The sequence below is a fragment of the Rhea americana genome, unplaced genomic scaffold, assembly GCF_003343005.1.
Source record: "Rhea americana isolate MKP2758 unplaced genomic scaffold, rheAme1 scaffold_47, whole genome shotgun sequence".
Lineage (NCBI taxonomy): Eukaryota > Metazoa > Chordata > Aves > Rheiformes > Rheidae > Rhea > Rhea americana.
In genome coordinates this window covers 328662-343894 of record NW_028186612.1, presented here as the reverse complement: position 1 = coordinate 343894, position 15233 = coordinate 328662, and the positions used below count along the sequence as shown (strand labels likewise).

Here is a 15233-nt window from a genome sequence, read left to right as displayed (position 1 = left end):
GCCATGTAATTCAGGACCTGATTGAGACTCCCGAAAGCTTGTATTGTCCTGAGACAGGTTTATAACTGAGGGGGAAGAAATCAAGGATTCGTATGGAGAGAGAACAAAATACAAGACACGTGCGCACACTATCAAAAGACTTGGGCACTGTGTGCRGCAGCCTGAGGATGAGAGAACTCATTAATTACGTTTAAGAATATAGGGAAGACGAGAGTCCACTCTTGCAAATTTTGTGAAGAGTTGCTACATCTRTACTGGATGTGAAGGTGCAAGAAATCCAGAAAAGACCTGCCTTGAGTTGCCAACTTCTGTAGTAGATGGGAATGAAAACATGTTTTGTTTATTTGTTTATTTTRTCAAATAATGTCCTTAGAATACACATTAACCAGAAGAAAAAAATGCCACACAGTGGATACAGTGTCTTGAAATTTCTGGTGCCTTTTGAAACATCTGAGCATATCTTGTTTTGCCTCCACCTGCTACTACAAAAATATATGTCTCCCCTAGATCCCATGTCATATGTGCAGTCTCACATGGATGTCATGAATATTTTATGGCATCTCAAATGGCACTAGATGCCAAGGTGCAAGCAAGAGAATAAAGCCTTTGGGCTGGGATTTATTTTCAAGCAAAGACACTTATATTTAAGCATATAACCTACATGTCTAAATTCTCATTATGATTAATAGAGTATAAATCACAGCCTGGTTAATAGTGCTGTCTGCTTTAAGATGACTCTGAATAGCTCAATGGCCAGTAGTGACAGCAGGCAGGACTCAACTGCTTAGTGTCTAGTGTTATTTAATGTGCTATAGGGTACCTCGCTCGACTTGGAGCTGCTGCCCCAACAAGCACACAAGTCCTGTAGGTTGGTGCTGCAGGTATTGGGCACATCTGCAACCACATCTACCCCAGCAGCATCTCGGATGGCACTAAGTCTACATTTAGCCAACTAAAACAAACCTTGAAAAGAAGGTAGCTATTTTCAGGGAAAATAGGGTAAGGACCACATTAATTTAGACCCCTGAAGTGTGCTGCCAGCTCTGTCAGTAGCCCAGATCCCTTTGCACTCCTTAATTCCCATGTCCTCTTGCCTGCAACCCATCCTGGTGGGATTTGTAAGGCTAACTGCACTTCTAACTTAAATATGCTTTTAAAGCATATTTGGCTTACTAGTCTGACATATTAGTGAAACATTTTCTGTCTTCCTCAAAGAAATACCTAGCATCCAGCAAAACTTCTAAAAATATGTATTTATGCCTCAAGAAAATATATAGGATCATTTTTAACTTTCAGAACTGCTTTTCCTTTTCAATGAGGAGAGATATGTGTAATTTGTAATGTAAAATGACAGTGACCATATCTTAATAATATATACCAATATTTTTTGCCAACTTGTCCAAACTCCATCACCAGGCAGGGAAGGTATTGTTACTATTGGAGATGTGCTGATCCATCTTTCCTGGAAACTACATAGTGCAGGGGGAAGATGAAAACAGGTGTAAGATAAGATACTAGAGTGTCTTAGGAAAATAAATTAGCTCATGTACATGAACCAGGTCTAGGTCACATACCTTAAAACAGTGAAGGAAACATGAATTTAAGCTGAGATAGATATTCTCCCCCCCACACACACACACAAAACAACAAAGTATTTAAATTTGTTGTTTGGGACGTACTGAATTCCTCCTGACTAAAAATTGCAGTATGTTTTTAAATAAATAAATGAATAATGAAATTAATTGCATAATTATTTCTCTTACCTGCTAAAATCTGTATTTCCCCTGTGCGGCTGGGGGCAAAGGCATTCTCAGCAGTACACCTTTGAGTTTAGCACTGGATCCTCCCTAGGTCTGCTGAAACTCATTCTGGTTGGTTTTCAAACCATAAAGTAGTTTTACTCCAGTTCTCTAAGGCATTCGTAGCCATACGCACTTGGGCACCCTTTTTGTCGGTGTTTTATGTTCACTGTAAATTCGCTTAGACATTTTGCATGTGCTCTGCAGTTCAAGTGTTCGGTCAGCATTTAAGAATTCAAACAGATCAGGGGCTCTGACCTCTTTCTGTCACTGATATTGAGCGTGGAGGGGGGGGTCTATTTTAGCTCCAGGTGATTCAAGTAGCTGAGAGTATACGTAATGCTGTTGTCTGCTTGTTATTCAGGTGACCAAGTATCAAAYGGAATTAAGTGCTTCTATTTTCCCCCCAATAAATTGCTAATTTCTAGTGAGATTTTTAATCTTATTGCAACCTTTACCTTCACAGATCACCAAATTAGCACACAGAGTTTCATTACTGAAGGAACAGACATTTTTGATTATTCATGCTACTGCTGATGGTAAGTTAGCTCATCATTTGAGCTCATTATATATTTGGGATGGCTTTGATTTTTCTTAATTAAATTTTCCTCTTTAATGATTGTAATCTGTTTTTACAGAAAAAATCCATTTCCAGCATACTGCAGACCTTATCACACACCTAATTAGGGCAAAGGCTAATTACAGCTTGCAGGTACAGTATGTATTTCCTTTTTTCATATTTAAACAGTTATTTCCCATTTAGAACTACAAAAGTTGTTATGAAGTAAGCTCTGAAAAGCCACTTGCAAACGTAGCAGAGCAGTAGAAATAGCACCAGCATGTTATGTATTCATGTGCTTATTTGATACCACTATTTTGGTTTGGAAAGTTGAAACATTATTAAATTACAGAAATTAGTACTTGGGCCACGTAGCTCTAAATGACTGACGCGTGTTACATTCAGAAGGAACAACAAGCTATCACAACAGGTTGGGTGTTACAGWGGCCGAATATCGTATCTCTCGCTGCCTGCTGGAGCTCACAGCAGTCGGGATAAGAAGTAGCCTTGCTGTGCAATGAGCAGAGTTGGGTCCTCAGGAGTGTGGTGCATGGAAATCAGCCCAGGCAGGAAGRAATTTAAGTTAAATCACAAGGAAAAGCTAAGGAGAGAAAAGGCTCTTAATCTGACAACCCTCTGCAAACAATATAGTTTAGTCTGGAAAGCATCTCTGTCTGCTGAGGAGCTGCAGCTGTGCTTTRCAGCACGGCCCGTGTCCATGCTATTAAAGTCTGAGCTTCCCCAACGCCGGGGCGAATGTGGAGGGATGGCTGAGTGCAATGAGACGAGAGAGTGCGGTTCATCCAGGCTAAAAACCTGCTAGGAACCACGCTACGGTTTACAGTACAGACGCTTGAGCTGCAGTGCCCAAGCCCTACGAACGCTGAATTTRCTGAATACCAGCTCCCTCTGGCTGCATCTCCGTGGAGCTTCATGTAAGAGGTGTGGTTGCTTCGTCCCGCTCCAAAAGCAGGTAGGGCAAAGCACAGACACGAGTTAAGGAATGAGCTAGGCACAAATTTGGCTGTGAAGACTGACATGTCCCTGCACATTTCCCCAAGTAGAAGCATTAGTACTTAGGATTATGAAGGCACTGATGGACTTGATGCACCTCAGAGATTCAGCTGCTAGGTGGATGGAGGGCTAAGGGATCTAAATCCTGGACCGAGGTACTCAGAGGGGCAGTGAGAGACACCTCAGTCCCACCGGCAAGGACCTAGCCCAAGAAACTTATTTTTTCCCCATCAGGAGTCCAGGCTAGACAATTCATTACAATCTTCTTGCATTCCTTCAATATGTGCAGAAGTTACTTGCTTCATTAAATTAAAAGCCATGTTTAAAATATTTCATTTCTACAGTTTCTATATTTTATACTAAATTTCTTTTTCAATTTTCTTTTTCAGTTTTATTTCAATTTTATACATAATGATATTTCCCTTTAAAGCCCTAATTTTAGTCAGTAAAACCRAAAGCCTTTTTTCTCCACAGACATCCAGTATTTTTTCAGTCATTGTAAGCACTGATATTCTTAAGCATGGTTTGCTTCTACTTGGCTTGAAATTGTTCAGAGTAGAATTAAGTGGAAAATCTTCGAAAAGAAAGAAAAAAAAGCTCCTTTTGAACCAAACTGCAAGTATTTACTCAGAGCACTGTGCTGCCTGAATTAATCTGGACCTCTTGTGCATCCACAGAAGATGCATGGTACTGAGGAGGAGGAGCTGCAAATATGAATCTAGGAGTGTTCAGTCCTGGGACTTCAAGCTTGTAATGGTGATATTTCCTTGTTCTTTTGCAGATTTACCCCGATGAAAGCCATTACTTTACCAACACAGCATTAGAGCAGCACTTGTACAACTCCATTGTCAACTTCTTTGTGGCTTGTTTCCAAGTTCAGGACAAACTCCCCATAGCCCCACTGAAAGAAGAGGAGGACGACGATTAACTCTACTTGTCCGTGCTAAGCACAAGGCAGATCTCTATAACAATATGCAACTGGATCATTTTCCTGAAGAAAGAGATGTTATGTTGTTAGCATGTATTTAAAGAAAACTGAAAGCAGCTCATCTGCTTTACTTGACAGCAACTCCTTCCTAAATGGAAGAACATTAAGCATGATGAACTCAGCAGAAACTGCTGTCTGAAATTAATCCATCACAACCAACATCTTTTTTTTTTTTCCTTTTTTGTTTGCCACAAAGAGACTTCTAGCATGGAAGTGTCAAGACATTGGACTTGAAGGAACATCCCAAGAAACCGCTTTGAGGACTGGAAGATTTATTGTCCCGTTGCATTCAAGCAATCAAGCAGTAGCAATGAAAGCCATCCCCCATATTAAGGTTACTATAGTTAGCATCACACTGTGTCAAATAAAATCTAATCTAATACATGGAAAAGATTATAGCACAATTATTTTAAATGATACTGAGTCATACAAACTTGCCTGCTCTTTCCCATGTTCAGACGATTTGCCATYGCTACAGGGCATATAAATTCAATTGTACAAAGTATCGCTGTAGTTACACTGATGCTTACCTTCATGTAATTATGTCTTATTTTGATATAGCTTTTTTCTCTTGCTCTGTTTTCATTTGGTCTCATGCTTATCTTATTAGCTTCTCAATATGTTCTGGATGGGGGAAAAAAATCACAATTTCTCAATCCACAGTTCGYGATCCCTTCCCTTAGGGGTCTAGAGAGGTGACAGAAGTAGGAATCACCAGCCATTAAAAACTGTATTAGAAAGAAACTCTCATGTTCCCTACACACCCTTTACCTACAAGATTGAATATATTCTTTGCCAGCCTTGAAAAATATGCACACAAATAACCTAAATCAGATTAACGTTGGCACATTTTTACTGTACTATGGAAAAATGTGGGATAGTCACTTTTTTCAGTTTTCAAACAACTGGTTATCAGCTTGTTGGTAAATGGCTAGATTAGGCTATGGTAGCAGGAATTTGTATCAGATACTTTGCAGATTGTATATACAGCCATTTAAACGAAATCGGTGGACATAGATTTATTGCACATGTTGTCTGCAGATTAATTTTATTCCAAGCCAACGATTAGCACATTCTGAACACTTTTTATTATCTCTTCTGCTTGCACTAGTTTAGCCAAGTATGAAAGAAAAAAAAGAATATTTTTGCTTTAAAAAGCCTAACGCTGTTCATTATAGCAGTGGAAAGCAACTTTTGAAACTTATTGTGAAAATATTTCAGTTCTCAGAAAGAAACCCAACATCCATTCTCTTCCACTTACCACATCATAAGAATTTTGGCTAGTGTTGCTCCTTGTAAAATATTCTGACCAAATGTACAGCCAGTATTAATACTGTATATTTCATTTTGTTGTATATAAAGGAATGTAAGTCAGTTATTTGTCAGGTCCCCAATCCAATATTAGTCTTGTGTTCAGCATGCATGCTATAACACTTCTTTGCTGATCAGGACTCTTTAGAAGTACTAGCTTGGAAATATAACAATTAATGTAATTTCTTTTATTGTTTTGACAGCTTGAATGTCAATGCCGGTTTCTACTTTTTACATAGTACTGTGGGTAAACTCACATCCTGACAGCAATGATGATGTTTCCATTGTGTTCTTTAGTGTGTCTTTTTAATTATCATTATTTTAAGCTTTGAATGTTGGTTGTACTTTGACCATCATGAAAAATATACTGATAAACCACAGATAAGATCTAGTTTGGTTTTGATTATCTTCTTTAATTTACAGTGCATCAACATTGTGTGAACAAGAACTACAGTATAAATCTGCTTTATCCGGCAAAATGCCAAATAGACAATAAGAATGCTGCGTGTCCAGATTTTGCTACACTAAACAGGCTCAAAGCCTGAAATGAACTTGATCTGAGAAATACAAAAATCTGCTCTGTCCACAATCTTTTGTAGAAAGAACTTTAGGATGTGGCATGGTAGTGTTTGTTCATTCATGGAATAAAACATTATTTTACCACCTTGGTGCTACTTCTGTTATTTAATGTTTAGTACTTAAATAAATGTTTAGTTACTGGAAGTGCTATTTCTGACCGAATTGAACCCGAGCTCCAGGATGTAGATCAGCGAGTTGGAAACAATTCCGTATGAATACACAATGCCATTTACTCGGCCTGTCACCATGGTGAATGATGGCTTTTGAGGAACATATGAAATAGCAGAAGGAGAGTTCAGTCCCAAAGTAGCAAGTCATGTGAAGGCCTCTCTTACTCAATAGTCCTTTGTGAAAAGGCACCTTTCCTCCCACTAACTCCAGTGGCTTCTATCAACTGGGTCTCACCTGTTTACCAGGCACATTGGCTTTCCTAAGGGGCATCAGCCTGGCACGACTGCTTGAGCAAAAGGATTTTTCTCATTTTATCCATTGTCCCTTTTCTCAAATATTTTTTTCTTTTTCTTTTTCTTTTTTTTTTTTTTTTTTTTTTTTTTGAGGGGTTATGAAATAAGTGATACCAAAGCATTAGAACTTACCCAGCTTGTAAGAGTGAATTTTTCTGCAAGGGATCATCCTTCAATAAAGGTATGAGTCAGCAGGCCCAAAATAAAATATTTGTGTCCCTTCATGGAGCCCTATGCCCAGTCAGAGAGCAAGGCAGCTGGCCTTGCTCGGACACCTCCTCCTACGAGCTGCACCCCCTTTTCAGCATGCCCATTTCTCTCCACTGCTAGGGACAAAAGTGAYTAGCCTGGATCAAGACAGCCGGCGGACATTAAGTTAGGCCCATCCTTAGCTGTTTGCATCGACAGCACTTCATGGATGGCAAGTTGGCTGGATGTTCTGCTTTCCTTCTATTCCTACACTTTCTTTACATCTAGAAAGAAAATCCTTTTATTACACAAAGTTCCTAGGAAAATGGAGATTTTTGCTCRAGTCAGAAATCATGGTTGTGACTGTACCCCTCAACACACAGGAAAGATTGAAATCTGCACAGACTTCTGTGTCTTTAGGTGTAACGGAGACATAAAAGATTTTTTAACCATAAAAGATTAAATCATGCAGCAAGGCTGTGRTCCTAAGTAGCCACTTGGAGGTACGAGGGTGGAAAGGACGCTTTCCAATCGCACTGTACTGTGCTGTGCTGCATCTCTTTTAAGTGCCCAGGGTGATGTCCCGTTAGCTGATACCACCTTGACTGAACCAGTTTCGCAGGAAGAGCTGGAACAAAATATTTTACAGTAAAACCAAGAAACTATTGTAGATGCTTACTCTTAACTGTTGCCAGCAAATCGTGAATCAAGAAGCTTTAGCATTTTGGTTCAGGGCAGGCAGATTGCACCAGTACAAAACAGCTTTGCTGGTATTTTGCTTAATTACCTAAATGTAACTAATATTTTTTTATCGTCCAAACAAATCAAGCTCATACTCTCAACTAGCTGGCTTTTCTGGATGCCATAACATTCAACTGTAGCATCCCAAAGCATGAGAGAACTAATGAGCAGTGACCTACTAATTTAGGAAGAAACCACAGAGGGGAAAAATGAGGCATTACTGGTAGCTAATTAACAAAGCCAGGCAGTCAGCCATGTTCATAATTGTCTATGAGTTAAGGCATCGAGTGAATAAACCCATCCAAGCCCTGCCCACAGGCTCAGGCCAAATAAATGCTGCATCTCTGAAGGGTAGAAAATAATAATAATAATAATAATAATAATAATAATAATAATAATAATAATAAAGATTGAAGGAGAAGGGAGATGCAGAATGCCCACAATACTCTTCCTATGGGTGAAGAGAGCTGTTGAGAAGGGGAAGAAATTGGTGTTTAGTGGGCGAACTGAAAGAAGGGAAGGCGGTGCTGATACCCACAGGGAGCTGTGCTGGTTCCAGGCAAGATGTGCTCTTAGAGCATTTGCTCTCATGTCTCTCTCTGAAGTCCACTCAGGATGGCAGTGGCAAGGCTTGTTAGGCCACTGAATATTTTCACTTTGCACATATGATCCTAGGGTACATCTGTCCTGCAGTCCATCCTGGAGCTACAGCACAGCTGTAAGTCACTAGCTGGTGACTGTTCGCATTAGAAATTTTTCCTGCAATTTTATAAAGCTTTTTCAATCCAAGCCATTTTTCAGCTGCCCAGGTAGGCTATTCAGCATGCCCAGCCCTCCTTGTGTTAAGGCAGCTGCCAGGACAGCCCAACACTAGCTCAGTACCTTTGCAACATGCTGCAGTCRGAACCACCGTGTGAAGGCTACCAGTAACCATCCAGCAGCTCAAACCTCACCCAAGTCAGTTGATGGGACACCCACAAGTGCCCCCGTTGCTCGCCTCACAGCAGCAGTTAGATCACCTTTCCCAGTTAGAGTAGGGAGATCATCACCAGTGCCTTGCTTTACAAGCTCTCGGCTCTTCTCCAGCTTCCTGAGCTGCAGGTAGTAAGAAGCCATCGGGTTTGACGATGAGCAGATTTTCTCTCTGAAGGCACCATGGTGCCACTGTCCAGCTCCTGTGCCGACTGATGTCTCAGAAGAAGCTGGGAGCGAGGCTATTTTCTTGCTTGCCCTCGGTAAATTCCCTCTCCTCATTGTTCATTCTTCCCTGGATTTCTTAATTGCTTTCCATTTGCTAATGAAGGGGAAAAGGCAGAAGCAGTAACAGAAAAAGCTCAAGATACCAATTCCTTAATCATTTCTTCCTACTGCACTATCTATTTGCTTGTTTGTCTTTTGTTCTCCCTACTCATTCTCCAGGCCAAAGGCTCCCAGCAGAGCTAAGGCCAAGCTCTGAGACCTGTTGCTTCTCCTCACTTCGTCTTTCTGTCCTTCTTGCAGTCAGCACTGTTATAGTTTGAAAGCAAACCCAGAACCCTCCTGGAAAGTAAGAGACAGTTAAATCAGTATAGTTAGCCCTCCCAAAAAGTCAGAACCAAAATCAACACCTGAGTGTCTCTAACAGCCAAYTCATGCTTGACCAGCTTCCTTTGCTTTATGCTTGTTCCCTTGCTAGGAGGGGACGATGAAGCAATAATCCTCAACAACGTTATTTGTGCTTTCCCATTGCACTGGCCACCTGCTTCAAAGACATGTGTGAGTCTTGCTGTCCCCACTCCCATTGACCTTGCAGCCCTCAGCCTCTCCAGACCTTTGGTGTGGTGCAGAATAAGGTTTGTTGGACAAAACCACGGGTGAGCGCCCATCGTCAGAGTAAAAGATGGCTTTGGTCCCTGCCCAGGGCACCAGGGGACATGCAGGGGCACACCAGGGAGCACCCACCTGAGCTGTCCCGCAGCGGGTCATGACGAGGGTCTGAGGTGTCRTGATGCCAATCAGAGCCACAGCAAGAGATAGGCTGGCACTGCAGAGACCTGTCCTCTGCCATCGTACCACGCAACTCCAGTTTTTATACCAACAGTCATTTTTTAACACCAGTAACCCTTTAATTACTAGCTATAATTACAGGGATACAATTTCCAATGGTAGAAAACAGCCTTTCAGCAGTCAATGTAGTCCTTTATTTGGCCACAATAATCGATGTTCTTTGTAAGCAACAATTCCTGCTATAGCAGTTCTGGCAGCTGTGAAGGCAAAGATTCAAAAATCCTTTGTAAAATAGATTTTTTTTCTCTTTTTTAGCTTCAAGACATTCATTAAAAGCCTAATATTAAATGAAGCTACATTCTGCCTCCTCCCTGGGACAACAGCTTTAATCAAAATGTCCATTTCTGTGTCTAAGAAAGGAGAAGAGTAAAAGACAATTTAGATATAACCAAGCCCTAGCAAAGCACAGAAGTAAACCATGCTGTAGTACTCCTGGAACAGCAAGGTCTACTGACCTCCACTTTTTTTTTTTTTTTTAACATAGCTTTTTATAAAGCAACAAACAACTCTTTCTCTGAGCTGATGTGTATTCCCTTATCCTCACTGGAAAAAACATCTAGGCCATACAAACATCCAGGCCATACGCTATCTCTGCAACAGTCRTTGTTAAGGTCCTGAAATGTAATTTGTGCTGAGCACTTGCACTGACGTGTAATTTGAACTGACGTGTAATTTGTAGTGAGCAACTGGCCTGTGTGAGTCCTGGAGTACCTGCTCCCCACCACCTCTTCTGGGAGAATGCTGCAGTCGTATAAGCTCGTCACCTGGAAAATCAAACCCAGAGCAAAATACAGACAAGGCAAATGTCATACATTCAGCTCTAAGATGCTAAGGGAAATGAGGGCAAAGATCAAGAGCCTGGCAAAGTAGTTGTCTGCAACAGTTTCTAGTCTACTTTTGCTCCTGTGTAAATTCACTGTACCTCCACGTGCAGCACACTAATAAACATCAGCATCTCCATCAGGCTGTCCATTTAGCAGTCAAAAATCATGACTGTTCATTAGCCTGTAGCCCGTCATGACACATCAGATCTGTTTATTACTAAGCAACAGGTTTTCCTTGTAAGATTGAACTTCAGGRGAAGTTAGCATTTAAAGCAGAGAGCCCTATGGACTCTCTCCTGTGTTGCAGAGATGAAGGAGTGTTTATCTACGAGCTTCACTTGTCCCAGCGCTGCACTATTGCACCACGACAGCTACCTGCTCTGTTGTTTCCACATGCATGCTTCTTACTAGATATGGAAACCTGCAGACATTAGTTTGGGCTAGTGCTGAAATCTCCTGAGAAAGTTTCATAGCAGCTTAACTCCGTCACAGGCACATATCAGAAGGGCTTGGTATCAAGTGCATTGAAATAGGTCTGAAAACTCTATGGATGTATTGCACCCAACCCGAGGCATCTCCGGGCTGGAAATATAAACACACACAAAGTAGGAAATGATGGAGGATGCTGTTTTATCTGTGTGTTGTCCCTCTTTCCTCCGAGCACTGCAGCCCTCACATACGGCACTGCACTAACAGTCTCTGAGATACACTCATCTCTCACAGAGGTTTGCCACCTATTAAAAAACTTTGATGAGAAAAGAGAGAAGAGAAAGGACAGCTTGGAGATGAAACAGCCCATCCTGAGTTGGAGTCCCTCCTCTGATGTTTTTAGAGGTCTGCCTATGAAAACCACCTGGATGAATTAACCTAGCAGTGTTCAGTCTATGCACAAGGAGAGATTCAAGGATTACTTCTAGGGGGTCCAGGAAAGGAAGATGGGAAAAGCAAGTCTAACACAAGCAGGGTTAAATTTGCTAGTTAATCATCTGTAGTAGAAAATCTTCAGGACAGTCTAGAAACCCAAACCAAGTTAAAAACTATTGCTTTGATCTCATCTTAAGCACAGCTCTTCCCTCTTCCTCACCCCTAGCCCTGATGGTCCTGTCCAAGGGCTGAGATCTGGCTCCCAGCTGTTTCTTTGAGGCAGAGTTTTTGAACTACTGGCATTKCATGGCTTGTGTCCACTGGAGCTGCCTGAGGCAGGAAGAAGTGCATACACGGAGATGCTGAGCACCCCAGGGGTGAGGAAAAGGTCCATGTACTTACACAAAAGCTGCCAGCCTCTCCAGTAGCTTATTCCGCACCTTCTGCTCATGAAAGCTGGTGGGCACTGAGGAAATCAGTGTTGACAGCGCAAGTAGTAACCACGTATCAGTGGTGCCCAATGCCGCRTGTTTTATGTCTCAGCAGCTACAAACTGAATTTAAAGCCAGAGAGAATCTGATGCAATAACCTGGAGTGGAAATTGCATCTTCTGTGCTATCAGCAATGGCACAGGCAATGAAGAATTTGTCAGCTGTTGTCGGTGATAGTGTTACAGCAGAAAGGAGCAAACAAYGTCTGGGCTTTGAGTAGAAACTAGAACCAGTGCTAAGCATGCATTTTTCATCCTTACCTGCACTTCATAGTGGGCTACAGTTTTTCTTGAAGACGCATTTTTGAAGGTAAAATCTGTGGAAAAAAATAAATTAAAACCTCAATAACTGCACAGGATTTATACATTATCCAGTGGACTTTTGTTTTTACCCCTAAGAGGCTTATAATTATACAATTTGCCAGAAAACTGGGATGAGAGGAACTTTTCTCTCTTGCCTCTAGTGGCAGATTGTAAACAATTTATCATGAAATTCATAGCAACAGCAGCCAGAAACTCAGCTCAAACTTCTCTGAAGAAATCTATAATCTCCAGCGCATAAAAGCAGGTTGAACCAGTCTTGAAGCACTACCCTTTCATATATAACCCATCAGGAGAAGGAGAAGGAGAAGGAATCTGTGTCTAAAGCAGTTTATGCAAAAGCTTACTTTTTCTACAAAGTCTCTGGATTATTAGTATTCTGGTAACTTCTGTACCACAATGTTATTTGAGGAGCTGTTACAACACTGAGTGCGTTTTTCTAGACAAGTGTCAGATGGTTACATGGAGTGAAATCCATCACTCCGAAATGTAGATGTTTACATTGCACATTTCCACAGCTGAGACATCCAATCTAGACTCTCTTTATAGTCTTTTTACAGAAGAGTAATAGGCACTCGAGGGCACAATTTATTCAACCTCCTCCAAAAAGTGGCTTCGGGACAATGCAAGCTGTGCTGTGTCTGCGATGTGAGGTGCCTGCCAGAGGGGCACAAGGGTGAGCAGCTCAGATATAGATGTCTCCTTTYGCCCACAGAGACCCGTAGGGCAAGCAGAAGCCAGGATGAGGGGCTGGGCTGGAAGCGTCTCGGCCACAGAGATGCCTTCCCACCACCGACCCGGCTCACCCTGGTAAGCTCCTCGACATCGCCATGGGAAAAGAGACCAGAGCAAAGCAGTTTGAGATTACGAATAAACAAGTGCTACATAAGAGCAAGAAAAACAAAAGAAGCAACCTTCAGAACAAATGCCAGAATAACATCACTCGTGAAAATAAAAAATAATTTAAAAGTCTTTTTTTGAGGCAAGCAAAACAAGTCAAGACAAGTTAAAGCCTTGGGACACTGATTCTTTGGAATTGGTCTTTGAGAAGGAAAGACAAAGAAAAGTATTAGATTTGTAAATAAATGACTTTTAAGAAATGAACAAAGCCCTCAGCTTCATGTCAAATTCCTTATTGCACCTACAAGCAGACAACAGTCACTTTCCATTATATATTTATTATATTTTTACACAGCCAGGAAAGCTTTTGAGTGGTAGGATGCCATCTGCTGCTTCAAATGGTTATTTCCTTGCTTCCTATCCCTTCCCAGAGAATCGTTTGTGCTGTTGGGGGGAAATTTGGAGTAAGTTTAGATCACCTGCAAAGTGAAAATATTTTTGTCCTTGAAACAAAATCTGCCCAGATAATAAAAAGCTGACTAAGGAGTTTAATCTCACAAATGCTAGTCCAGTTTTGAAGAAACGGCTGTATAATGCACGAGGCATCCCAGAGAAGCCTTACGACATTTAACCATACGACAATTTGCAAATAATATTGGATTTTATATAATTTTCAGTTTAATGGGAAGACGCTGCTGCTGATTCTGCTAGTGCAGATCTCCATTACTGAAGAAACAGTCTCCCCGCCTGCGAGTCAATGCAATGCCCTGTGACCCTGAAATACAGTCACAGTATGTCTTTTTAAAATCTGTGAAGTGAAGAACAAATTAAAATACGCTGTCAGCTTTCAGGGACTGGAGCTTAAACCTGCAAGCAAGCTCTATTAAGTCCAGTAATAGACACCAGTCATAGTCAGCAACACAATGGAAGTAAAATGGGTTGAATAGTATACCATCATCTCTGGCACTCCAGCAGTAATAAGCATCACGCTGGGCTCACTGCACTGACTAATCCATAATTTATTGGCCTTCATAAATATCAAAACATACCACAGCTGTTAGTACTTCAGTGCAAAACCCACAAATATTGCTTCAATTATTCAGGAGCTCATCTTGGGAACCAGTCAACTGCTTCAAAGTTGCAGTTTTAGAAGGTATCAATTACTCGGCAGTTTCAACAGTRCAGTTTGCCAGGCCCCTGGGGGCATCTGGTGCAAGCTACCCTGGGAGCACTAAAAAGAAGAGGAAAAAAMTGCCTCTCTCACGAAAACAGCCTAAAACTCTCAGCACAGCACATGGAGGGGTGCAGACAGTTGCAGAGCTCAGAAGAGCCATGTGCAGGACCCTACACATCTTGGAGATGTCTCTGCATCAGTATCTCACTCTGATCGCTTTAGTGAGTGTTARATCAATGATCCCAAAGATTTGCACTCTCAATCTACCCTCCCTGATGGACATAAACCAAACTTGTTTAAATGGTAAAGTCCAGAGATTCAACTTGCCTGTCATCATATAAAGTCATCTCAGACTTTCCCTCCTGGAAATACCTCCATTTCCCAACAGCGCTGGGGTTTGACGGTACTGCAACCCGAGGAGCGCCTATGGCAGCCCCAGTGATCGACTGCGTGGCGGGTTGAGCTCAGGATTACCGTTAGCACATTGCATGGTGATTAGCACACGTGCGTCGATTCCTACACACGCTCCCTGTCCACAGTCACGTGGCCGCTCCACTCCTTCGTGGGATTCACACATTACACTCCCATTTCATCTTTCCAGGTTTCCAAGTTGGACTGATTCAATCACAGTGACTGTGTTAGTTTGCTAGTCTTGTTTTATGGGCCCATAAGTTTTTCCACTAGAAAAAGAAAAAAACACCTCAACTTAATACTAACACCTCTTTCCTCATCATCCTCCTGAAAAGAAGCAGGAACAAGAAAAAAGACACTTGAAGTAGCATATGGCATTCTCCCAGTGCTCCCCTCTAATAAGCTTTATATCCAGTGGTCTTCTACTCAGAGAAGAAGCTCAGAGAAAAGGAGAATCTCAATGATAATCAGATATCTGCAAACTTCAGGGAAACAGATATGCTGGAGGAGACAACGGTTAGTTTCCTTATCAAAAGGACAGGCCAAGTTAAACTATATGAGACAGTAAAGAAGCCACTTCAGAGAGGCAGAAGACAAAACATGACTCAAAACAGAAACA

General features: G+C 41.5%; 1 protein-coding gene across 1 annotated transcript in view; it reads left to right on the top strand.

Moving 5' to 3' along the window:
- DPP6 (dipeptidyl peptidase like 6) overlaps positions 1 to 4322 on the top strand; it is a 425270-nt gene extending 420948 nt beyond the window's left edge. Inside the window, exons 24-26 of the mRNA XM_085316409.1 lie at positions 2266 to 2338; positions 2438 to 2511; positions 4154 to 4322. Coding sequence (XP_085172535.1) covers positions 2266 to 2338; positions 2438 to 2511; positions 4154 to 4300 — 294 coding nt within the window. The 3' untranslated portion in view covers positions 4301 to 4322. The remainder of the gene's footprint in view (positions 1 to 2265; positions 2339 to 2437; positions 2512 to 4153) is intronic.
- The last annotated feature ends 10911 nt before the right edge of the window (positions 4323 to 15233 follow it).